The sequence below is a fragment of the Garra rufa genome, chromosome 3, assembly GCF_049309525.1.
Source record: "Garra rufa chromosome 3, GarRuf1.0, whole genome shotgun sequence".
NCBI classification, from domain to species: Eukaryota; Metazoa; Chordata; class Actinopteri; order Cypriniformes; family Cyprinidae; genus Garra; species Garra rufa.
Window position 1 is genome coordinate 16,451,981 of NC_133363.1, and position 25,164 is coordinate 16,477,144.

General features: G+C 42.8%; 1 protein-coding gene across 1 annotated transcript in view; it reads right to left on the reverse strand.

Moving 5' to 3' along the window:
- LOC141331510 (uncharacterized) overlaps positions 1–25,164 on the reverse strand; it is a 421,481-nt gene that overhangs the window by 289,471 nt on the left and 106,846 nt on the right. The window contains exon 3 of the mRNA XM_073836569.1: positions 14,194–14,246. Within this exon, the coding sequence (XP_073692670.1) occupies positions 14,194–14,246 (53 nt within the window). The remainder of the gene's footprint in view (positions 1–14,193; positions 14,247–25,164) is intronic.

Consider the following 25,164-nt stretch of genomic DNA (forward strand, 5'->3'; position numbering starts at 1 on the left):
TGTGGATATTGCTTTGCTGGTGACTCCTGTTATAAGACATCACTCTTAAGTGCTACATAACTAAGAATCAATTAGGAAAACGGTGGCAAGTTGACACATGCATTCACAGTAACCCTCTGCCAGTTTGGATTTAAAGTTTACAGAATTGAAAGGGTTACACTTTAAAATCAACACACAGACACATACACACAATATATAAAATGTTGCCGTCCAGTTTCATTTGTTAATATTAACTATATTAGTTAACATGAACAATAATTAAATAGCATTTATTAATGGTAATTAATATTAACCTAAAAAAATATTCATATATTGTTTAAAGGTAAATTAGTATCTTTTAACTAGGGATGCACGATATTTATCGGACAGATAAATTATCGACCGATATGGGTAAAAATGACGTCATTTTTATTGCTCCGATAAATAAATGAAACCCGATCCGATAAAGTACTCTTGCTGGTAAATCAATCAGTTTGGTTTATCTGAGATTCATCTGCTTTCCGAGTGCAAGTGACTGCAGCTGTAAACTGCAGTGACTCTCGGACTTTGTCGTGTTTAATACGTCATCATCTGTGTCGTCATCATCGCCTTCGCCGGTCTGGAAGTTTTTCACGGTGACAGAGGAGGACAATGCTACTGCTATTTGCAACACATGTTTAGCAAGGATTCCGAGAGGAGGTAAAAAGCCGTTAAGTTTTAACAATCTTATATCTCACTTCAGAGGTCGTCATCGCGGTGAATCTGTTTTAGGGGCCGTTCACATGTCGCGCCTAAAAACGCGTGGAAAACGCTGAAGCGCTGCCTTCTCTTTCTTTCCAAACCCAAAGTCTTTGCCAAACCGCTCTGTAGTTTGAGCTCCAGTGGCGTCTGCCGTTGCTAAGCAGCCATGACATGCGCTCTCCATAAAGACGCGGTAGTTTCAGCAAAGAATAAATAGATTTTCAGCATTAAAAATCGCTTGCAGTAGCTCTGTTATCAAATTTATTTTAAAATGTTTATTCCTGTACAGCTTTGATAAGCTGTTTCTCCACCTTGCCAGTGCTTTCAGTGTTATTAAGGGAAAGGATGAAGCTGATTGGTTGTGGTTCATGTCACATGACCTGCGTTGCGCTTGCAGCATTCTGAAGAGTTGAGATGTTTTTATCTCGATTCTGATGTTTTATTCCCCGCCTTGTACGATTTGGATGCTGCACACATTCATAATATGATCAATAAGAATGGACTGCATGTAAGCTTTACCATAGACATTTGGACATCTGACTTTACTCCATGATGCACTTTTCATTTTTTCCAGGTTGACAAAATGTCAAAGCATTTTATTTTATTTTATTTTATTTTATTTAGAATTGTGGTGCCTTACACAAAAAAATAAAAACATTTTTGAAGAGTCAGGACTGTTTGCTATGATTGTTAGACCCAGATATATAATATAAATTTCATTAGTTTATCTTAGATTTTGTATTCTCCTGTGTGCAAAAAATTATCATATAAAAATATGAATGTATTGGTTATCGGTATTGGCATCGGCCAAAAGAAGGACTTAATTATCGGCTATCGGTATCGGTTAGAATTTTTCATATCGTGCATCCCTACTTTTAACATTAGTTTATGTACTGTGAATTAACATGAACATGAACACAGTTCATGTGGGTGTACAGCAATACAAAATAAAGTGCTCTATAAATGCTTCATTCTTTCAAAATATCTTTAAAAATCAAGTTGATTATTGTAATGAGGTGATATATATGAGCAATATATATATATATATATATATATATATATATATATATATATAACTCATGTTAAAATGGCACTTTAAAGATATAAAAAAAAAATACGGTTATCTTTTGTACTATATCTTTAAAAAAATCACCACGTCAACACCGTTCAAGATATCCCAAATCCGCTCGCAATTTAGCATCTTCAGAATATTCTCTTCATGATAAAAAAGTTTGTTGTGAACAGCATGCTGCTCTTATGAGAAGTATAAATTTGTTTACAGCCTGATTTTTCCAAAAATCCACATTCAAATCAAAATAGCCAGCTTCCTGTTGGTCGTAGCTAATGAGTTTAATTTAGAAAGTTGTCCAGATTGATGAGAACGATATATGTACCGAGTTTGGTGACTGTAGGAAAAACGAACCCCCAACTTTTGTCAAAAGATGGCGCTATAGAGTGCCTGCTCCACACCCATTTATGGCCTTTTGCCAGTGTCTAACTATCATTAATATTGATGTGTGTGTTGAGTTTCATGAAATTCTAAGCATGTTATCTGCCTCGAAAAGACAGGAACCTAATTTTAAAGTTTGACATGTTGCCATGGCAACAGCATTTGATTTATCATTGACCCCTTTACATATTCTCATCGGCCGTGTTTTGACATTATTTTGATGAAGATTGAAGAAAATCGAGTAAAATTAAGAGGCTGATTTCAAAGCATTTTGAAAATGAGACGCTTCCTGCTGCCAGTTGGTGGCGCTATAACTTTGACTCATAATAGTCACGTTTATGTAATCGGCATCATAAAACAAACAAACTGGTGAAGTTTCATCAGAATCAGGCAATGTGTGCAACAGTTATTAGACACTTCCTGTTTCTCATTTCTCGCCATAACTTTGTCGCCTTGTCACGGCCAAAGCGTTCAAGATATCAAAAATCTGCTCGCAATTTTGCATCCTCAATGTCTTGAGATCATGCTGACCGAGTTTGGTGACAATCCCATGGAAATCCTGGGAGGAGTATATCAAATTCCAGAGTATGCGCTTTTTACTCAGCCCTAAATATCTCACTTCCTGTTGGGTGGAGCCTATGACATAGAGTACAAAAGTTGTTTGGCTCAGTGAGATCTATATGTGTACCGAGTTTCATATGAATACATGCACGTATATGTGCGCAGTACATCAAGTTCCCTTCCGGGAACTCAACACTGCGTCCTGAAACGCTATGGGGAACGCCATTGGCGGGCCGCACTCTGAGTCATAGTCCAACGTCCAATGAGAAACGGGAGTGACGTCACTGGCGCGGTGACGTCAGCGACCAGGAAGTATAAAAGCACGTGCGTTTGAAGCTGGCGTCAGCTTTTGTCATTCAGCGAGAGCGCTCTATGTCGATTGTCTGTCTGTCCACATACTGCTGTTTTTTCGTGCCAGTTTGCACAACTTTATTTTGAGCAGTATGCCAAAAGGGGAAAAACGTTCTTTTAAAAGAGAAAGAAAGGCGGTTGAGCAGCCCCATAGAAAGTGTGTCCCTCCCTGCCAACGTTTCATTGTTGGTGGGGATACACACGATCTATGTGTGGTCTGCTTGGGAGCGGAGCACGCTAGGTCAGCCCTTGAGGGGGTTGGCTGCCCGCAGTGCGAGCGAATGCCGCTGCGGTTGCTCCGTTCCCGGAAAGCCGGGAAAGCACTCGTGGGGTTCGCAGTTAGATCTGCTGGAGGGAGTTGAGACGGGTGATCCCCTATCTCTCTCCTCACCCAGCGGATCGTTTGACCTCCTCTTGGATGAGGAAGCCCGCACTGCGGTTCCTTCCCTCCAAGAGGAGGAGTCAACGCTTCATCTGTCTTCCTCCGAGGAGGTTGACATTGAGAGCATTGACACCCCACAACCGCCCCCCCGTTCACCCCAGTACGAGGAGCTAGTCGAGGTGCTGACTAACGCGGTGGCCAAACTAAATATCAGCTGGCCACCCGCTCAAGAACATGAACCGCAGGGAAGCAGGCTCGATGAGCGCTTCCTGCGGGCGAAGTCAGCACCTCTTAAACGGAGCCTTCCTTTTTTCCCCGATCTCCACAAAGAGATCTCGAGATCGTGGGAAAAACCATATTCCTCGCGTCTTTTCTACCCCGCCTCTGATTACTACGGTAATGTGGGGGGGATGGAGGAATATGGTTATAAGACGATGCCACAGGTCGAGCAGACACTAGCGAGCTATCTGTCTCCCGGCCTGGCATCGTCTCTGAAGGCTCCGTCCTTGCCCACCAGGCCATTAAAGATTACATCCGGCTTGATGGGCAAGGCATATGCGGCAGCAGGTCAGGCTGGTGGTTGTCTCCACTCTATGTCTGTACTCCAGGCATACCAGGCTGACCTGCTGAAGGAGCTCAGCGACGGCGAGGAAGTGAGCGTCACAGAGATGCGCAGGACCGCAGACGGTCTATGGCAGCCCTGGTGGCCGCGGAGAGGCATCTCTGGTTGACCCTATCCGACATGAAAGAGAAGGACAGGGTCACGCTCCTGGACGCCCCCCTGCATCCCATCGGCCTCTTTGGTGACTCTGTTGACACGGTTGTCAACAGGCACCAGGAGGCCCGTAAGCAGGCGGCGGCGTTCCAGCGTTATCTTCCTCGCCGCGTTTACTCCTCTGGGGCTGCTGGACGGGAGCAGCCCCAGCCGCATGCTAGCTCCTCACACCGGGAAGCACAGAAAAGGATTGTTGCTACCCGTACCCCTCCGGCAAGACCTAGAGGGCGGGCTCAGCAACACTCCAAGCCGGGGTCCTCTAAGACGAGGCCGGACCTGAGGGTCGTCCTCCAGTCTAAGAGGGCCTCTGCTAAACGGCCCTGATGGTCGTGGCTCAGGGCCAATGAGGGCAGCCCCTCTCGAAGGGTTAGGTGCGTCACCGCCTCTGAGGAGTACGGTGACCACCTCTCTTCGGGGCCCTCAGGAGATTCGTCAGCTAACCCTGCCGGTGTTACAGGGCGCGGCAGTCTCCTGCGAACATCATTCTCTGGTCCTTCCGCCCGGAAACGTAGCGGAATCAGAGAGTTCGCCACCCCTACGGGGGTCTCTAGAGTGCTTACTTCAGGTGCATCCTGCCAGTTCGCTGTTACAGGTCACCAAGTTAGCTCCTCAAATAAATCCAGAAACCAGTCTCGAGAGGCTGGTTCCCTTAGTAGAATTTCTGGCAGCGTGGAAGCTACTGCCAAATATTTCTACGTGGGTCCTGCGTACTGTAGAGAAAGGCTATTGCATTCAATTCGGCGCCAAGCCGCCACCTTTCAGCGGGGTATTTCCTACTCTGGTAAGCCCCGAGCAGGCTCTGGTACTGGAACAGGAAGTAAATACTCTCCTGAGGAAGGAGGCCATCGAGGTGGTCCCTCCTCAACACAGAGAATCCGGGTTCTACAGCCGGTACTTCATTGTTCCCAAGAAGGATGGGGGGCTGTGGCCCATTCTAGATCTCAGACAGTCAGAAAACTGAAGTTCAAAATGTTGACTGTCAGACAAGTCGTGTCTCAAATCAGGTCCGAGGACTGGTTTGTCACGATAGATCTGAAAGACGCATACTTTCACGTCTCCATCCTTCCTCAACACCGGAAGTTCCTCAGGTTCGCTTTCAGGAGCAAAGCTTACCAATACAGAGTTCTTCCGAAGTGTGTGGATGCTGCTCTGGCTCCTCTGCGACTCCAGGGCATCCGCATACTCAACTACATAGACGACTGGCTCATCCTAGCCAGTTCAGAACAGTTAGCGGCTCAACATCGAGATGTTGTTCTTGCTCACATGAAAAAGCTGGGGTTGAGGCTCAACGCCAAGAAAAGTGTGCTTTCTCCATTACAGAGAACCACTTATCTAGGTGTAGTCTGGGATTCGGCCACGATGCAGGCACGAATGTCACCTGCTCGGATCGAGTCGATCCTTACTGCAGCAAATGCGGTCAAGCTAGGCCTGCTACTCACTGTCAAACAGTTCCAAGTACTGTTAGGTCTTATGGCAGCTGCATCCAACGTGATACCTCTTGGACTGCTGTACATGAGACCGCTACAGTGGTGGCTCAAAACCAAAGGGTTTTCCCCGAGGGGGAACCCATTCCGCAAGATCAAGGTCACGCGGCGCTGCCTACGTGCCTTAGTCATGTGGAAGAAGCCCTGGTTCCTATCTCAAGGTCCAGTGCTGGGAGCTCCTTGCCGCCGCGTCACGCTAGCGACAGATGCATCCCTCACCGGGTGGGGAGCGGTCATGAGTGGCCGCTCGGCCCGTGGCCTGTGGAGCGACCATCATCACTCTTGGCACATAAATTGCCTAGAAATGCTGGCCGTGTTCCGGGCTCTGAAGCATTTCCTTCCAGACCTAAGAAACCGTCACGTGCTGGTCCGTACAGACAACACTGCGGTAGTCTACTACATAAACCACCAGGGAGGTCTGCGTTCACGCCCCTTGTACAAGCTGGCGTACCAGATCATCATGTGGTCTCAAGGGAAGCTTCTCTCATTGAGAGCAGTTCACATTCCTGGACGCCTCAATGTGGGAACAGACGTCCTGTCGAGGCAGGGGCCAAGGCCCGGGGAATGGATGCTTCACCCAGAGGTGGTGAAGCAAATCTGGAGAGTATTCGGTCAAGCCCAAGTGGACCTCTTTGCGACTCAGGAGACATCGCAATGTCCCCTTTGGTACTCTCTAGTTCCTCCAGCTCCTCTTGGACTGGATGCTATGGTACAGACGTGGCCGAGGCTTCGTCTGTACGCTTTTCTGGAAAGAGTGCGCCGGTACGGAGTACGGCTGCTGCTAGTAGCCCCATACTGGCCGGCCCGAGTATGGTTCTCGGATATAATCGCCCTCCTCGACGGCTCTCCATGGGAGATTCCTGTCAGGAGGGACCTTCTCTCCCAGGCTGGGGGCGCAATTTGCCACCCCCACCCAGAGAAGTGGAAGTTATGGGTGTGGCCCCTGAGGGGGCACAACTCATAGAAGCTGGTCTCCCAACTGAGGTTGTCGAGACCATCCTTCAATCCAGAGCTCCCTCTACGAGGAAACTTTACGGCCTAAAGTGGGACTTGTTTGCTTCATGGTGTCATAAACGCCGTTTAGACCCAGTCCACTGCCCGATTGGTACAGTGCTGGAGTTCCTGCAAACTCGTCTCTCCGCAGGGTTAGCTCACTCCACCCTGAAGGTGTACATGGCAGCTATATCGGCTTACCACGCCCTTCATGGCGGCCTCACAGTGGGCAAAAACCCCCTGGTCTCACGTTTCCTCCGCGGTGCACTCAGGCTGAGGCCTCGTGCGAAACCGAGAGTCCCCACGTGGGACTTAGCTGTGGTGTTGGAGGCGCTGTGTAAGCCTCCCTTCGAGCCTCTAGAGGAGGTCTCCGATCGGATGCTTACTCTAAAGACAGCACTGCTGCTTGCGCTAACGTCTCTCAAGAGAGTCGGGGACCTGCAGGCCCTTTCGGTGGCCCCTTCTTACATTGACTTTGCCCCTGGGTTGGCCAAAGCATTCCTTTACCCAAGAGCTGGGTATGTACCCAAGGTCCCATCAGTAACACCACAGCCAATAACGCTCCAAGCGTTTTATCCTCCTCCATTCGTGGAGCACGACCATAGGAAGTATAACTTAATGTGTCCAGTAAGAGCACTAGACACTTACGTCCACAGAGCTGCCCTGTGGCGTAAATCAGAGCAACTCTTGGTTTGTTACGGCCCCCCTAAGAGGGGATGCCCGGCTTCCAAGCCTACTATCAGTAAGTGGATCGTTGATGCCATCTCTACTGCTTATGAGTCCTCTGATCTCCCATCCCCGTTGGGAGTCAAGGCTCACTCAACTCGAGGCGTCTCAGCCTCTAAAGCTCTGATGGCAGGTGTCCCTATCCAGGACATCTGCAGTGCGGCGGGTTGGTCCTTACCTTTAACGTTCGTCAGGTTTTATGAACTTGACCTCAGAGCCACCCCTGGCTCATTCATCCTCTCGCCCTAGCAAGCTAGGCCCAGAGGTCAAAAGGCGCTTTCCTTCTATTAAGGAAAAAAGGTTTTACCCCTTTGGTCTGGCAATTTCCCCAGACAAAGGTGTATTACTCGTGTCCTGGCACCTATTTACCAGGCACTCCTCATCCCTCAGTGTTCTGGCTGTGTCCTGACTGAGGTAGATTACTTTCCTCCTGGTCTGGCAGTTCCCCAGTCAGGAGATGGATTTCTACCCTCTTGGCCTGGCAGTTCCCCAGGCAAGTGGTATGCTATCTCGCCTCGCGTGCCTGAGGGCCGAGGCTCATATTCCTCTGGTCTGGTGATCTATCACAGACAGAGATGTTTTACTACTCGCGTCCTGGCAATTCCCCCAGGCGGAGTCATTCCAGTGTCCTGGCAAGATCACCAGGCACTTCTTGTGTCCCTCTTGTTCTGGCTGTAACGCAGACAAAGGACTACCACTTCTCCTTGTGTGCTTGAGGGCCGAGGTTCATATATCCCTCTTGTCTGGTGGCTGATCACAGACAGAGATGTATTCCAGTGTCCTGGCAAATTCACCAGGTACTTCTTGTGTCCCTCTTGTTCTGGCTATAACGCAGACAAAGGACTACCATTGTTCCTCGTGTGCCTGAGGGCCGAGGCTCATTTATCCCTCGTGTCTGGTGGCTGATCACAGACAGAGATGAATCCCAGTGCCCTGGCAAGATCACCAGGCACTTCTTGTGTCCCTCTTGTACTGGCTGTAATGCAGACAAAGGACTACCATTCCTCCTCGTGTGCCTGAGGGCCGAGGTTCATATATCCCTCTTGTCTGGTGGCTGATCACAGACAGAGATGAATCCCAGTGCCCTGGCAAGATCACCAGGCACTTCTTGTGTCCCTCTTGTTCTGGCTATAACGCAGACAAAGGACTACCATTGTTCCTCGTGTGCCTGAGGGCCGAGGCTCATTTATCCCTCCTGTCTGGTGGCTGATCACAGACAGAGATGAATCCCAGTGCCCTGGCAAGATCACCAGGCACTTCTTGTGTCCCTCTTGTACTGGCTGTAATGCAGACAAAGGACTACCAATTCTCCTCGAGTGCCTGAGGGCAGAGGTTCATATATCCCTCTTGTCTGGTGGTGGATCACAGACAGAGATGTATTACCACTCGCGTCCTGGCAAGATCACCAGGCGGAGTCACCACAGTGTCTCAGCAGGTAAGTATTCTAGACGCTGTTTCCTTCACGGTCTTGCGAGACCAGTCGAAGGACTACTTTGTCCTCGTGTGCCCGAGGGCCGAGGTACAATCTCTCTCCCTCTTGTCTGGTGGGCCCCACAGACAGAGATGTATTACCACTCATGTCCTGGCAAGTTCCCCAGGCTGAGGTTTGTTCCTGTGCTCTGGCAAGTTTCACCAGACACAACTTTTTCCACCCTTGTCCTAGCAGACACTAGGCAGGGCTTTGGAAATTATGGGGGCGTTGATACCTCGTTCCCCATAGCGTTTCAGGACGCAGTGTTGAGTTCCCGGAAGGGAACGTCTCAGGTTACGTATGTAACCCTGGTTCCCTGAGGGAACGAGACACTGCGTCTCGGATCATAATTTCCGCATCCCTGCTGCGCTCGCTTCATTCCTATGAGCTGACGCCAGCTTCAAACGCACGTGCTTTTATACTTCCTGGTCGCTGACGTCACCGCGCCTGTGACGTCACTCCCGTTTTTCATTGGATGTTGGACTATGACTCAGAGTGCGGCCCGCCAATGGCGTTCCCCATAGCGTTTCAGGACGCAGTGTCTCGTTCCCTCAGGGAACCAGGGTTACATACGTAACCTGAGACGTTTTCTGACTGTGTTCCAGGGGGCGCTGTAGAGGCCCTGTACCACGCTCGGGTCCCAGCCTCTGTGGCGTTCTGATGGCCGCAGATTCCAACGTGTGTGCAAATTTTCAAGAGTTTTTGAGTATGTTAAGGCCCCCAAAAGTGCCCGGAAGTTTGAAAAAAAAAAAAGAGGAAAATAAGAATCCTTAGAAGAACAATAGGGCCTTCACCCATTCTGGGCTCGGGCCCTAATAAGAATCCTTAGGAGAACAATAGGGCCTTCGCCCTTTTGGGCTCGGGCCCTAACAAGCCCTACAGTGCTGAGATGCTCATATAGACAAATATGAATCTTTACTTCTAAGAGAACAGTCATAGTTTCTAGGAAATAAGTAGGAAATAAAACTTTTATCATCAATGATTTTTTCTCTGCTAGTAAATTGGATTTTCTCTTTCTGACTGAAACTTGGCTCATTACCGGGGATCTAAAGGTCACAAGTTGTACACATTTCTGGAGGTTTATTTTAGTTGCTGATGTCTTTAAGAATATATATTTGCGGTATAAGTGCCAAAATCCATCTCAATATATTTTTACAGCTCCTTTTTTAGGAGTTCTGTCAAGAACAGGTCGATTTTGGCCCGTCTAATTAATATTCATGAGCCTCTCTTCTGATTGGTCTGTTGTTTTCTGAGTGACGCACAGCCAGACCAACCAAAAGTAACTACGGTCATGTATGCTGTAGCCTAGCCTGCTGTGGCTTGGTGATTCTCAGCAGGATGTTTTAGAATGATAATTAATGTTTCTTCTTTTTCAAACACCGAATGCAGTAAGCTACGTAACTGTTGCTTTAGTAAAGCCCCTTTCACAATGCGCGCTGATTCCGGAAAATTACGGGAACGAGCACTGTGTGAACAAAAGCCAGAACCAAATGCCATAAAGGCAGTGTTGTAGTGATGATGCACGTTACAGCACGACTCTTCACGACAAAAAAATATGTGCAAAGTGGAATGAAGCAGCGATCAGGGAGCTCCTCACTATCTGAAGCACAGATTGTTTATTAGGTTAGTTTAAGTTTAGTGAAATGTACGCATCGCATTACATCTCACATCCAAATGTCACATGTCTTTACAGGATCTTTATGGGTTGTGTGCAAAGCACTCACAGATTCCGGAAAACCACTGTGAATGAACCAAATCAAACAATTATGGAACAAATCATGGGACACATTATCCGTGCGTATTTAGCGTGACACGCTCTGAAACACGTGTGTAATCTGCCCAACGGGAAAGCGGAAAGTCATCGTGGTGACGTCGCCGCGGTGACATCAGATCAGGAAGCTTATAAAAGCACATGGGCACAAACGATCGGCAGCTTCTGTCTTTCAGCAGCGCTCTATGTGTGTCTTTGTATCTCTGCTTTTTTGTGCCAGTTTGCACTACTTTTATTTGAGAGAGATATGTCTGCTAAGGGGGAAAAACAAAAAGATAAGCAACATTACAGAGCATGTGTGCCTCTCTGCCCTCGTTTTATAATGGGTGGGGACACACACAAACTGTGTGTTGCATGTTTGGAAGCAAGGTAGGTTTGCAATCCGAGCTAGCTCCCATGAAAGAGTTGGGGTTACGGCTGAACGCCAAGAAGAGTGTGCTATCTCCAGGGGTCACCATCTCACCGGGGCCCATCAATTGCCTGGAGATGATAGCCGTGTTTCAGGCTCTGGAACACTTCCTCCCAGATGTGAGGAATCATCATGTGCTAGAGCGCACCGACAGTACAACGGTGGTTTCTTACATCAACCACCAAGGAGGTCTGCGTTCGCACCCCTTACACAAACTGGCGTGCCAGATCCTTGTGTGGTCCCAGGGGAAACTACTCTCACTAACAGCAGTTTATCTTCCTGGGTATCTCAATGTGGAAGCAGACATCCTGTCGAGGCAGGGGCTGAGGCCCAGGGAATGGTGACTCCACCCAAAGGTGGTGGAGCTCATTTGGACCAAGTTTGGGCGAGCCCAAGTGGATCTTTTTGCGACTCAGGAGACGACATAATGTCCCCTTTGGTTCTCTCTGAGTCATCCAGCTCCCCTGGGGCTGGATGCCATGGTACAGACTTGCCCGAGGCTTCGTCTGTACGCATTTCCCCCGATTGCTCTGCTCCCTGGAGTTCTGAAAAGAGTACGCCGGGACGGGATGCGCCTCTTATTGGTAGCCCCATTCTGGCCGGCCCAAGCATGGTTCTCGGATATGGTCACTCTCCTAGACGGCTCTCCATGGGAGATTCCAGTCAGGAGGGACCTTCTCTCTCAAGCGGGAGGTGCAATATTTCACCCCCGTCCAGAGTTGTGGAAGTTGTGGGGGTGGCCTCTGAGGGGGCACAACTCGTAGCTTCAGGTCTCTCAACTGAGGTTGTGGAGACCATCCTCCAATCCAGAGCTCCATCTACGAGGAAACTCAACACCTTGAAGTGGAGACTCTTCACTTCTTGGTGCAGTAAATACCAGCTCGACCCAGTTCACTGCCCAGTTGGTCCAGTGCTGGGGTTTTTACAGGAGCGGCTGACTGGGTTGAGCTGGGTTAGCCCACTCGACCCTGAAGGTCTACATGGCGGCTATTTTGGCCTTCCACGTCCCTATCGGGGATCGTTCCTTGGGCAGAGACCCGCTCGTAGTGCATTTCCTCCGATGTGCGCTGAGGCTGAGCCCTACAGCTCGATCTCGGGTTCCTCCTTGGGACCTGGCCGTGGTTTTGAATGGCTATGTGCAAACCTACCTTTGAGCCTCTCGAAGAACTATCTCCAAGAGTGGTGACACTAAATACTGTCTTCTTCTTAGCTATTACCTCACTAAAAAGAGTGGGTGACCTTCAGGCCCTTTCAGTGGCCCCTTCCTTCCTTAACTTTGCGCCTGGCATGGCCAAAGCTTTTATTTACCCCAGACTGGGGTATGTGGCTAAAGTACCCTCCTCTGCACCACGGCCTGTCGTGCTTGAAGCCTTCTGTCCTCCTCCTTTCAGAGACTCAGACCAAGAGAAGCTTAATTGTATGCGAGCACTGGACGCATATGTCCACAGAGCTGACATGTGGAGTAAATCTGACAAATTGGTAGTATGCTATGGTCCTTATAAGAAAGGGCTCCCCGCCTCTAAGCGGACCCTTAGTCATTGGATAGTGGAGGCCATCTCTTTGGCCTACGAGTCCTCTGACCTCCCCACTCCTTTGGGGATCAAGGCTCACTCCACTAGGAGTATGGCTGCCTCCAAGGTCTTTCTGTCAGGCGTTTCCCTGTCTGACATTTGCAACGCTGCGGGTTGGTCCGCGCCTCTTACTTTCATAAGATTCTATGGTCTTGACATTCGGACCACTCCAGGCTCCGCTGTCCTCTCGCTTTAGCTGTGCTGCAGACACACTAAGCAGGGGCTTGCAAGTCTGGTGGCGTGGGCATTGCATTCCCATAGCATTTTCGGATGCAGCTTGAGTTCCCGCTGAGGAACTCTCCTAGGTTAGTAATGTAACCCTAGTTCCCCTAAGGAACGAGAGCTGCATCTCGAAGCCATAATTCCGGCGCCCTGAGTTGCGCTGCTTCAGCCAATCAGAAACTGTCAGCCAATCAGAAACTGTCGTTTGTGCCCATGTGCTTTTATAAGCTTCCTGGTCTGACGTCACCACGGCAACGTCACCGCGATGAGGTTCCGCTTTCCCGTTGGGCAGATTACACACGTGTTTCAAAGCGTGTCACGCTAAAGACATTCCCATAGTGTTTTTGGACGCAGCTCTCGTTCCCTAGGGGAACTAGGGTTGCATTAGTAACCTAGGAGAGTTTCCTGACATCGATTGACTGAACAGTGTTTTTTGGACTTGTTTTCATGTTGTTGTTGCTTAGCAATGGAATAGACACAATGTTGTCTGGGGGTTTGACAAAAGGAGTGTGGGACGGTGGTTGGTGCTCTGGGTAGTGACTGAAGGCGGTCACTGAGTAGATCGGACATCACATTTTTATTCAAGTCACAGCGACTCGTGAAAAAGCACAGCTACTTTATGTAGGCTGTGTGCAGTTTACTGTGGATTGACTGTTTTGAAACTTATATGGTAGTTACATAGCCCCTAGACCTCAGTTATCATGAAAAAAGCCAGGAAATTTCAGTTTTGACAATATGGGAGCTTTAAGGGGCGTCAAAGCCATATTGTTTGAATTTATGAATGGTAACAAAGCACAAAGCTTATTGTGATTACTGGACAGCAAGTGCACTACAAATAATTAGAAGTTCACGTATAAACAGAACACAGAAAAAGGTCCACTTCAGCCTACCAATGATACTCTGCAAATACATAACTTAGATTGAAGATTTGTTATTTCTTCTATTTAATGTGATCCTGGAGCTATGTGTTTGGTTGACCACCTATATATGACTTGTCTGGGCCCATTTGAACAGGATTGGTGTGGCTGGCCTGTGTATGCATCTCTACATGGAGGTACAGTAAAACAGAACCAATGGTAACAGCTAATGTAATAAACCAAACCCTTTTGGAATCTTAGTCACATAATCCAATGCCAGTATGTAATTGTACTGAAAGATTCCTCAAGCACTTGGAAATTGTGGTTGAGATGAACATTTATTAACTGTCCCACATATTGTGGCCCACAACATTTTTATGATTTAACAGTTTGAAAACTTGGCCACTAAAAGAGACAATCAGTGTAATACCTCACAAACAGAACTAAAACACACTTACCAGGGTCTCCATTGCGTCCTCTTCTTCCCCTTTTGCCTGGTGGACCTATAGCAGGTGAGAAAACATTATTTAAATACTGTTATGAGTTTTAAATTTAAAATGTACTTCATGCACATACGGAAGGCTTTTTCTAATGCTTTTGTCTGTGGCCAGAGATCAGCAGTCAGCCAAAAAAAATATTAGTTTAAGTATGATTTAAATAAGAAAATGTTTGAAAATTTAGACAGAAAAGTCACCAGATGAATGCAGTCATACAGCTTTCTTCTTAATTTATGTTCTATGGACCTATCAAAATTATAAGACTATATTGGCAATGGCAAAATAAATCTCTTAGGATGATGCAAAATAATAATAATCAAGACCAGAATCTAATTTCAAATAAATAAATAAATGAACAAATGAATGTGTTGTCTGAAAACACAATAATATTCTCTAAAGAATGCATCTGGGCTTTTTTTCTTTTCTTTTTTTAAGTTTCAAGAAGATTTTTGTTCATGTAAATGATCAGTAAGAGTTACAAATGGTTCTCTTTTAAAAATCATATAAATATATAATGGTAGAAGCAGGATTACTAGAACCAGGAAGTATGACCATATTAGAGCTGAAGATCTTTGCCGGTCGGGTTCAGGCTTCATATCTATCATTTAACACAGGCTCGGGCCGGGCTCGGGCTTGCGTGGTAAATGCGGGGCCATATGATGTGTTTTGATTAGCACGAGAAAAATATGAAAATAGATGCTGAGGAGGGGAAATGAAGGCTTGCCTCTTGCGATTACATTTTGATTCCGTTAAGAAAGACTCAACGGATCCCTATGACATTTGCACATCTCCAGATCTCTGGACAGGCACGAATTTTAAACACTCCCGTTGTGCTTATGTGTGAGCGCTCAGTGAGGAGCGTCAAGCGCTGATCATTTTAGTCAATCACAATCATATCTGTCAAGCTATGAACACTATGGCCAATCAGTGATGTTTAAAAATCTTAAAGGGATAGTTCACCCAAAAATGAACATTTTATGTTTATCTGCTTACCCCCAGTGCATCCAAGATGTAGGTGACTTTGTTTCTTCAGTAGAATACAAAGATTTTTAACTAAAATCGTTGCAGTCTGTTAGGCATATAATGGCAGTAGATGCACAGCCAAATCCAAATTACACCCTGCGGCTTGTGACAATACATTGATGTCCTAAGACACGAAACGATCAGTTTTTGCGAGAAACTGAACAGTATTTATATAATTTTTTACCTCTGATACACAGCAATGTCCATCTGTCCTGAGCACGATCTCAGCATCCAGCGCGTTACCTGTGTATGCACTCTGGCGTAGTATACGCAAACGCCGGAAGGGGAAATCGTGAACAGTCAACAGTCCTGGATGAGTTCGCACAAGCAAACATAATCTTTTAGCTTTAAAATTTTCACAATCTCTGTGCACTGTGTAAACAATGAGTGTCATATACACGCGACAGATCGCTTCTGGCGTTTACGTATACTACGCCAGAGCACATACACATGTAGCGTGCCGGATGCTGAGCTCACGCTCAGGACAGATGGACATTGCTGTGTTTCAGAGGTAAATAATGATATAAATACTGTTCAGTTTCTCACAAAAACCGATCATTTCGTGTCTTAGGACATCAATGTATCGTCACGAGCCACAGGGTGTAATTTGGATTTGCCTGTGCATGTTTTTTTTTTTTTTACTTTTAAAGGTTTGGTGCCCATCCACTGCCATTATATGGCATTATATAACAGACTGCAACGGTTTGAGTTAAAAATCTTTGTTTGTGTTCTACTGAAAAACAAAGTCACCTACATCTTGGATGCCCTGGGGGTAAGCAGATAAACATTTTTGGGTGAACTATTGTCACAACTGCGGTGGAGTGGAGCCAGGAGGAAACTTGCATGAAACCAGAGTTATATTTAAATGGACATTTATTGAAAAAACAAGGAACTTGAACCAGAAAGACAAAGAACCAAAGTAACATTACTCACGGACAAGGGGAGTGTGGAACTAAGGACTATGCACTGAGACAGGGGAGTGGCAACCTAACAGGATAATAAGGGGAAGTACAAATATGGGCAGGTGGAAACCAAAGATGCTAAACCAAAAGGGGGAGACAATGGAACAAAACAAATACACTAGAAACACAGGGGTAAAACACAAAGAAAAACAGAACAAAACTATTCCTTTAATGAAGACGGTGATAAAAAAAGACCAAATATGCTATAGAAATAGGCCTAATTATTAAAATATAGCCTACATGAAAGCAGATGCTGAATTTCATGATAAGCGTTTTCTTCCCAATATAAAACCTTGCTTAGCGTGGATTAATATAAGAAGACTGTAAAATAAAAAGCCCAAATGTTATACTTTATTAAAAATATATAGCTTACTATTTATAGACAAGCAACGCGGTAACCCATTAAGCCACATGAAGAGTTTTTAATGTTTTTCTATGCCAAAGAAGAAAGTGATACCACTGATTCAATAATATATGGGCAAATCAATAACAATACAATTAATAGGCTATCAGACTAAAGTATCAAGGCTGCCTATGCATGTGAAACAAATATTAAAGCAAGCTCATTTGTTTTTAAGCTACGAACAAAAAATAGGATACAAAAAATAGGATACAAAAAATCTAGCTTAATTTTACTTTATCCGTTTGTCGAACAAAACAAAATAATAATAATAAGTGTTTTAGAATGTCCCAAAACAGTGCCTTGAACTAAGCACTGACTGTATTTCTTTATACTTGAGTCCAAGTTCAAAATAAAGCTCTATGAACCGCTCCATTGTGAACATACGGAGCTGTATGAACCACTGCAAGTTGTAAAGTAAACAGGAAATGGTTTTCTGAACTCAACTGCGAGAGAACGCAAAAGTTTTGCAAAGGAACGCAAATATCTTTGCAAGGGAATGCAAAAGTTTTGCAAGAGAATGCAAAAAAAAAATTTAATAAATTTTTCCTCCGACCCCAAATTTTTTTCACTTTTAGGGGCTCCATAGATTCCAAATCTGGAAAAGATGACCTTCAGCTATTCCACTGTTGTTGCTGTTAAAAGTTTTGGCAAGTTCAAAACCTTGTATCTTCAGAAGTAGTAAATCGCAAGCAGATAATGGCCTCCTTCTCATTGAAAGGTATCTGCTGCGACTCGTTGCCAGTCTCACTGGTAAGGGTGTTGACATCAATTGCTCTGTTTTCTGCTATGAATTTTTATAGCATCTCTTCAGTTACTCTGTTACGTCTCTCTTACACCAGGCCACCACATAGGTTTCTGTGCTCCACTTTGTCATTCCTTGATGACCTTGAAGTTTCACAAGCATGTCTCTCTGCATGAGTTTTGGTATCAGAATCTGTTATCTTTTCAGTAGAATCTCATTTACTAAATGGATATCTGCTCTATGAGACCACTATGGCAGAAGATGTTCCGACACTGCTTTCCAATGTTCTGACCAGCCTTTTTGTTTATACTATTTCAGTATACTGTTGCAGGGATTTGTTGAACTATAAGATCCACAAAAACACTAATGACAACACATCTGCAGCGACCAGTTGTGTTCCTGGGACGTGCATGATGTTATACATGAATCTGAGCAGCCTCTGTCTGAACTTAAGAATTCTTGGAAGTAGGTCATCAGTTCAGTTCCCAGGTCTGTTGCCCAAAAGTCATATTAATCACTCACATGCCCATGTTACCACAAGAGCTTCTTTTTTTAATATTGTGTCTCTGTGTTGACGAAACCAGCATAGTGTGAATCATCTTTGGGCAATCCTTCAGGAGGCTGAGAGTAATATATCAAGTCAATATTTTAATAAACTGACAGCTCGGATGTCCAGATTATGCAGAGCTACAGGAGACCTGAAACTATATTCTCACTGTTTGGACTATACTGTACCAGTATAGCTGGTGAGCTGATGTCTTTTTTTTTACTTTTGTAAATATTTCTTTCTGCTGTGTAGCCCAAGCCCAGGTGCTAACATTCATTAACAATTCTGAAGAAGAGGTGAAAACATCTTGACGTAGTTAACCATTCTCATGAAGCATATCACAGCAGGCAGTACGTGTCTTTCTCTACATACATTCTCGTTAAGTCTTGTGAGATTAACTAAAATCCTGATATTGCCATTAGATTTTAGCACAACTACCATTCATGCACACCAGGCAGTAGGCTCTTTGATTTATGGTCAAAATTTCGTCAATTCTGCTGAGTTCCAGTTTTACTTCCTCCATGAGAGGCAGCGGTACTCGTCATGGGGCTGACAGTGTAAATGGAACATCTCTTTCTGTTAGTTTGATCTTGTAACTATATTGTAATTATATATTTATTATATAATAAAAAAAACTTGATACATGACTTGTCATAGCACTTGCATGTTATTGCTCTTTTGTTAATTTTGATTGCTTCCATTGTCCTCTTTTGTAAGTCGCTTTGGATAAAATTGTCTGCTAAATGTCTAAATGTAAATCCCCTCTAACTTCCAGAGTCCAGAAAAGACTTTGAGGAACATAGCCCTCTACTGCTTTCCAGGTTCATGTAATCTTAAACATAGGCTCATTGGTACCAATATGTACAAATCACTGCAGCTTCCAGTTTAAATAAACACTAGAGACAGTAAAACTCCAACAATATTTTTTTCTTTTTCACACAAAGTATAATTTACACACAGAGTTTTGATTAATAAAGCATCATTTCTGTGGTACTGATGATGGGACCTTAGTGTACAGATCTGGCCATTAAAAATGCGTCTTTTTTCACGCGGCAGCCTGCAATTCAGCACGCGTCGCCACGCGGCGGCCTGCAGGGGCTTTTTTAGTTTTTTTTAAAACGTTGTTGCGCTTCATATAATATCCACCAGGTGGCGCAAGGAACAACATTCTGTGGCCAAGCCCTGCACAAAGAGGGCTATTTGGACAGTATTTATGTCTGTTGTTTCAATATCTGGCGCCATAATCGGTAATTCATTCTGTATGTAACGGCAAAGTATTTATAATTTCGTTTCCTTTTTATTAAGTTAATTTAGAAAAAAAAATTGGAGCATTTTTGTTCGTTAAACGTAAGCTTTTTGTTTCTTAAAGACCAAGCGGCAGACAGTGAGTTGACCTACTCTTTCAATTTGCCTTCTCAAATCACGAATTGGCTAAACTAAAATCCATAGATGTAAAATAAAAGAAATAAATAATAATAGATATAAATATGCGCTATTAGGTGCATATCCAATCGTTTGTGCGGAGAGAGCAAAACACATTTTTAGGACATGAAGGCTCAAGCTCGATCAGTTACATTTTTTTTTCAGTGGAAAATATTTAACCGTTATTTTTTTGTCAGACATGATAAATAAATATGTAGAAAGACTTAAATTACTACTTAACGAAAAAAACAAATAGAAAACAAAAACTGTTTTTATTATGTAGCTAGTCCATAGAGATGCATTTCTCTCTAAAGGCGCGCGTCCAACGAGGATATGAGGACTGTTAACTGCATCATCACTGACTCAGAAAACAGTAGTTTCTAAATAAATAATTAAAATATCTCCTTACTATTAGACAGTCATGGTATTTACTTTTGCCAGTGTTTTGTGGTAAGCTTTAAACAAGGAACCCTTCCAAGCTGTGCTGAACGTGCGCTCAATGCTGCTAACAGGACCGTCATGGTAGCCTGGTCTCGTGGTTCCTCCAGCGCTGCAATTTTTTTTTAAATCACCACTGAATGTCTAAAATATAATTTTAGCCCGCATTTGATCTTTGACGGACTAAAATGCAGGGCTGTAATACGTCTTAAAAGTGGAACATGGAAATATAATGGATGTACTGCGAAAAAAGTTTTATACTCGACATTGTTTCCAAATGGTTAAATGTGAGATTCTGGAAATGAGAATTAAATTTAGCGTGTCGGGTCGGGAAGAAAATTATTCTAAGTGGGTATATATAGGCTATATATTCTAAGGGTATATATATAGTTAGTATCATAGGCGGAGCGTGTGTAAGGCTGGGGAAGGCTTGACCTGGGGCCAAAAAATGCCACTAAATTGGACATATTCCCCTGCCCAAACAAAATCAATATATTACGTCTGTTGACAATAAAATGAAAATGAATAGAAAATGTAAATTGCGGCATTACATTAAGATCAGATAATCTGCACCGTAATTCTTTTTAGGCGTTTTTACAGTGTTATAACGAACCACACACGATTCTGTTGGGTTAGGAATGCAATGTCTATCAGAAGCGTTCAAATGAGTCTTGTCAGTTTTGTTGAGTGCGCGCAACTCTTGATTTTTAAAAAAATCATAAACAACAAAGCTCAGACGCACCTAAAATGTAGCTATAAGTAAGAGATTCGTTACACAGGGAATACAACGAAATCATGGTTTACATTTAAGATACAAGTTCATTTAAGATATAAGATAACATGTATATTGAAAAGTTCTTTAAAAGCATCTGGATGCAAAAATAGTATTTTTTAAAGGTGTTTTTAAAGCATTTGCTTTATGGATTAAAATACTAATAGGCTAATAAATAATTTGCATATCGGACAAAATTGCGTTGCAGCAAATCCTCTAAATTTTAAGATATATAGAACAGAGAAACATAAAATCTGAAAATATAAGCAGCTACAATTATTAAAGTTTTACATATACTCTATGCCAGTATAATTTGTAATTATAATTATTTTATAGTATATTCTATAACATTATAATTTTAATAGAATTATAAAATAAATATAATCAGCCCTGTTTTAGGCTTTTCCTTACTTTTATATTTTAGACATTCATCAATAATGGAGATAAATAGAAAAATTTCTCGCCATTTCTAAATTGGACGTGCCTTTATATAGAAATATCTTTAAATCTTTAGGCCTACAGATTACATAATGAACGTTTCTATTTTCGATTTGAATTATTTCGTTTTAAAGTGGTAATTTAAAGCTTTTGTTCATTGTGAAGCGATGTTCAAGAACAGACGGCAGAAAGCGCATCTTCTGTTTTCCTTTATTTTATAAACGCATGAGTTGTTTATAGGCTATTGTGAGTGCACTAAAATAAAAATGGACCCGTTACAGGTCAGAATGATGTATTACTCCTATACCTTTATAAGCAAAAATGAAGAAATTATTTATTTATTTTCACACAAAAAAAGTGATTGCACTGGTGCCTCCATTTTTTTCACAACCTTTCAAACATCTAACCTCACAATTGTTAATGAGGGTCGTTCGTGTCACTTTTAAACTTGCCATTTCACCTTTCACCTTCCCCCCAACCTATGAATAAAGGTGAGAAGAGCTGGCTTGGCTCCGGGGGGGGGTGAAGTGCTAGGGGTGTCTCATTTCTCGTTAGGTTGGAAGGGTAGGGGGAAGGGGAAGGGCCAGATAGGCCTCCAAACAAAGAATTTTCGGGACCTCATTTCAAACGAAGGGCTAAGAGAAATTTCCATTTTCCAACATGCCTGCTCACTCGAGCAAGCAGACTTATAAATATAGGTAATTTTTGCCATTAATAAGGATATTTATGACAATTTTTCATTATATGTATATTACCTTTAATCTTGTGTTTGTGTTTATGGTGTTGTTCTGTAAATAAACGTTTGCAAAAAATCGCTAAAGTTTGCTAGCAGATAGCACTGTTTGCACTGATTGATATTACAAAATATATTTTTATGTCATATACACTTGACTGCAAGTTAGAAACATGGAAGGCCATGTGGCGAGGGAATTTCCCACACCCCAGTCATTTAAATCAGTACATAATAATGAAAAAAAAAAAAATACCTTACAATTAAAAAGAAGCAGATTTTTACCATCTGAAATTTCTTAAACCAGTGAACCCCTGTAAACATTTCAGTCCAAGGATCCAGTAAACCAATGCGCTCAAATTGAAAGTTCAAAAGGAAATTCAATGGAGTAGAATTTAACACTTTCTCAGAGTTAGATTTTAACACTTTCTGGAGTTAAAATATTAATCATTTGGAGAGTAATTTTAACTCTAAAATTTAGTTAATTATAATTTAAACTCTTTAACCAGTGTTAAAAACACTTCTTAGGGTAAACACAATATGTTTTATGTGGAAATGACTACACTGAAAGCCATACTCTCAACTAGCTGCTTTTATTTCAGGAAATACATAGATTGGATTTTGAAATTCCATGCATGTAAACACTTTGAAATTAACTGCTGTCATAAAATACTGTAAAATCTAACAGCAAAACATTTACATTTAATACATGTCTGCAGTGCCAACAAGAAATGTTTAGTAAAATTGTATACAGCATAGTCAAAAACACATCATTGCATTATATAAAATCAAACCTGAATAATTATAAAATAGTGCAGTAGTATTGTGTAACCAGAGGTAGATATACATCAGATGAAGTAACAAGAAACAACTCCACAGTGATACCAGGATACATTCCATGAATTAGTTTGAGGCGCCTGAATAAAAACAAAACTGAAAGCTGAAGGATGGAGCACAGAGGACAGAACTTAACATTTTGCTTAAATAAGAATACTGCTTGTTCAACTGCCTTGCTCTCAGTTCTTTGACTTCAGTTCTACCTATATCATTATTATATACATTTGTCTTTAAAAAAAAATATGTACAGGCTGGACAGAGCATCATGATACTTTACTTTACTTGAACAGCTCTTCAACAATACCCAAGGTTTCACATGACTGACAAGGCGAAACTTCTCAGTCCAAGACGATGTAAAAGGTGGAAACCTGTGCTTTTGATGTCCCTGAGGAAAGATGATATGGCTGAGGGTTTTCTTTAGTGGCCAGATGATGGTCATCAATACTTTGGCATGACCGAAACACAAGATAAACATCCCTTTATAAACAATAGGCATTAAAGGAAGAGTCCACTTCCAGAACAAAAAAATACAGATAATTTACTCACCCGCTTGTCATCCAAGAGGTTCATGTCTTTCTTTTCTTTCTTCAGTCACAAAGAAATTGTTTTTTTTTTTTAAGAAAAGATAATCGTTCAGACAAATGTAAAAATATATATTTTTTTCAATAACATTTTGAAGTATTATTTAATACTTACCAGTCCTTTGACATCCAAAAAGCAAGAAAACATGTAGTACATCAGCTGAGCCCTGGTCATCTTTTTTCAGTGTTGTTTTATCTCAAAAACTTCTGCTGGACTACACAATAACATCAACAACATGTTATTTACAAAATAAATCATAAAATTACAGTCACTTACTCTTTATTAACTGATTACTAAACACATAACTCACCTGAATTGAGAAAATCTGAGAAACAAATTTCGTCCAGTTTTACTACTACTTCCCTCCATCCAGCACTTCTGTCAACATCCTGACAATGAAGAGAAAACATGTAATTTAAAACAACCTGTTAGTGTGATTGAAAATGCAAAATGTTTAATATGAAAGCCACGAACTCTCATAGGTCACGAGTCACTACTAAAACATTTGTAACGTTAGCCGTTACGACTCAAAACATTGCAGGCATTACTTTACACGTTCATGGCTAAACTATGATCGTTTTTAGCCAGGGTAAAGTTAGACTTAGACACTTCAGTTTACTGACATTGCTAGATATTACCTCGTCTCGTCGGCATGACATTATGGAAGCTTAACAGAATGTTTCTTGAGCGAGTCGCAACTTAAATTTGACAGCAAAACACTCGTTTACAAAAAAATAAGGTGAACAGAAAGACGTAAGCTAATATTAGCTTGTTCACATCGAAAAAAAGTCCGCTCAAAACAGCCATGTTTTGCATCGGAGATTCATTCAACACAAAGTTCGCCGCGGTTATTGGCGTCAGTACACTAACGTAACAGCTATAATCAGCTGTCTGTCAGAAGATAAAGAACATTTTGGAGTTAGTTTTTTACCTACCTCATGACGAAGTAGACAACTTCATCAGTCGATCGTGTGGCAGAACCAGGCTCGTGTCATGGCGCGCTCCTGATGTAACGTTATTGTTAAAACGTGCCCCTGAACACCAATGAATGAACTCCGAAATACAACACAGCCAGGGAGTATCCCGTAACACAAACTGTTGTGAAAGTTAAAGAATAAACTCCAAAAATTTAACTCTTTCACACTTTTTTGCCTAACTCCTGATTTTCGAACTCCAGCAATTTGCTGTACACAAATGAAGCATTTACCCACTTCTCAAGGCACCACTACACCACAGATTTGCAATTTGCCGTGCATGTGATAACGCATTGTTTGTTTTGCTTACGGCCATATGTGTACATGTGAATGAACGGTGCGTACACCGTACATTTGTACTTTTTGCAACGCTACAACATTTTTTTCAACATCTTGAAATGTGTGATAAACATCGGCGCATGTCCTCTGATGTAACATTAAGAACTAGCGACAACGTATGATGACGTATAACAGTGTTGTAGTGGTTTCCCATTCCTTAGCTAAGCTAAGCTACAGCAGCAACACGGCAAAAGTAGTTTACTACATCTAAGCTATTTTTCAAAATGTAATTTTTCTACATGGTATGAACCATCATCTTACCAAATCAATGCTTTCTCAGTGGTCAATAAAATTGTCAGTCATACAGGCATAAAAGTTCAGTTTAACGTTACTTGTTTATTCAACAACGCTTCCAAACCAATTTGGCAACAAAAATCAGCATCATTTACAGGGCTGGATTTATCTCATATTGTGACATAGGCAAACAAAATTTTGGAGGGTTGAATTCTTTCTTTTAAAAAATGTTTTGAAAAAAAAAAGGCACTTGTTTCTGAATATTAAACGAATAAAACAGGGGAAACACAACAATACTGAATAACTGAATAAACTAGCCATACAAAGATTGATTTCAAAGATTTCATGAGAGCCTGATTTTTTTAATTCTCAAAATTTATAGAACAGAACATGGAAGTTTGAAGTATCAAGAATATTATATCCGCTCCTCGAGTACAATACCTTTTTGGACGCCTTGAGAGAGAAATTTATCTTTACGGAT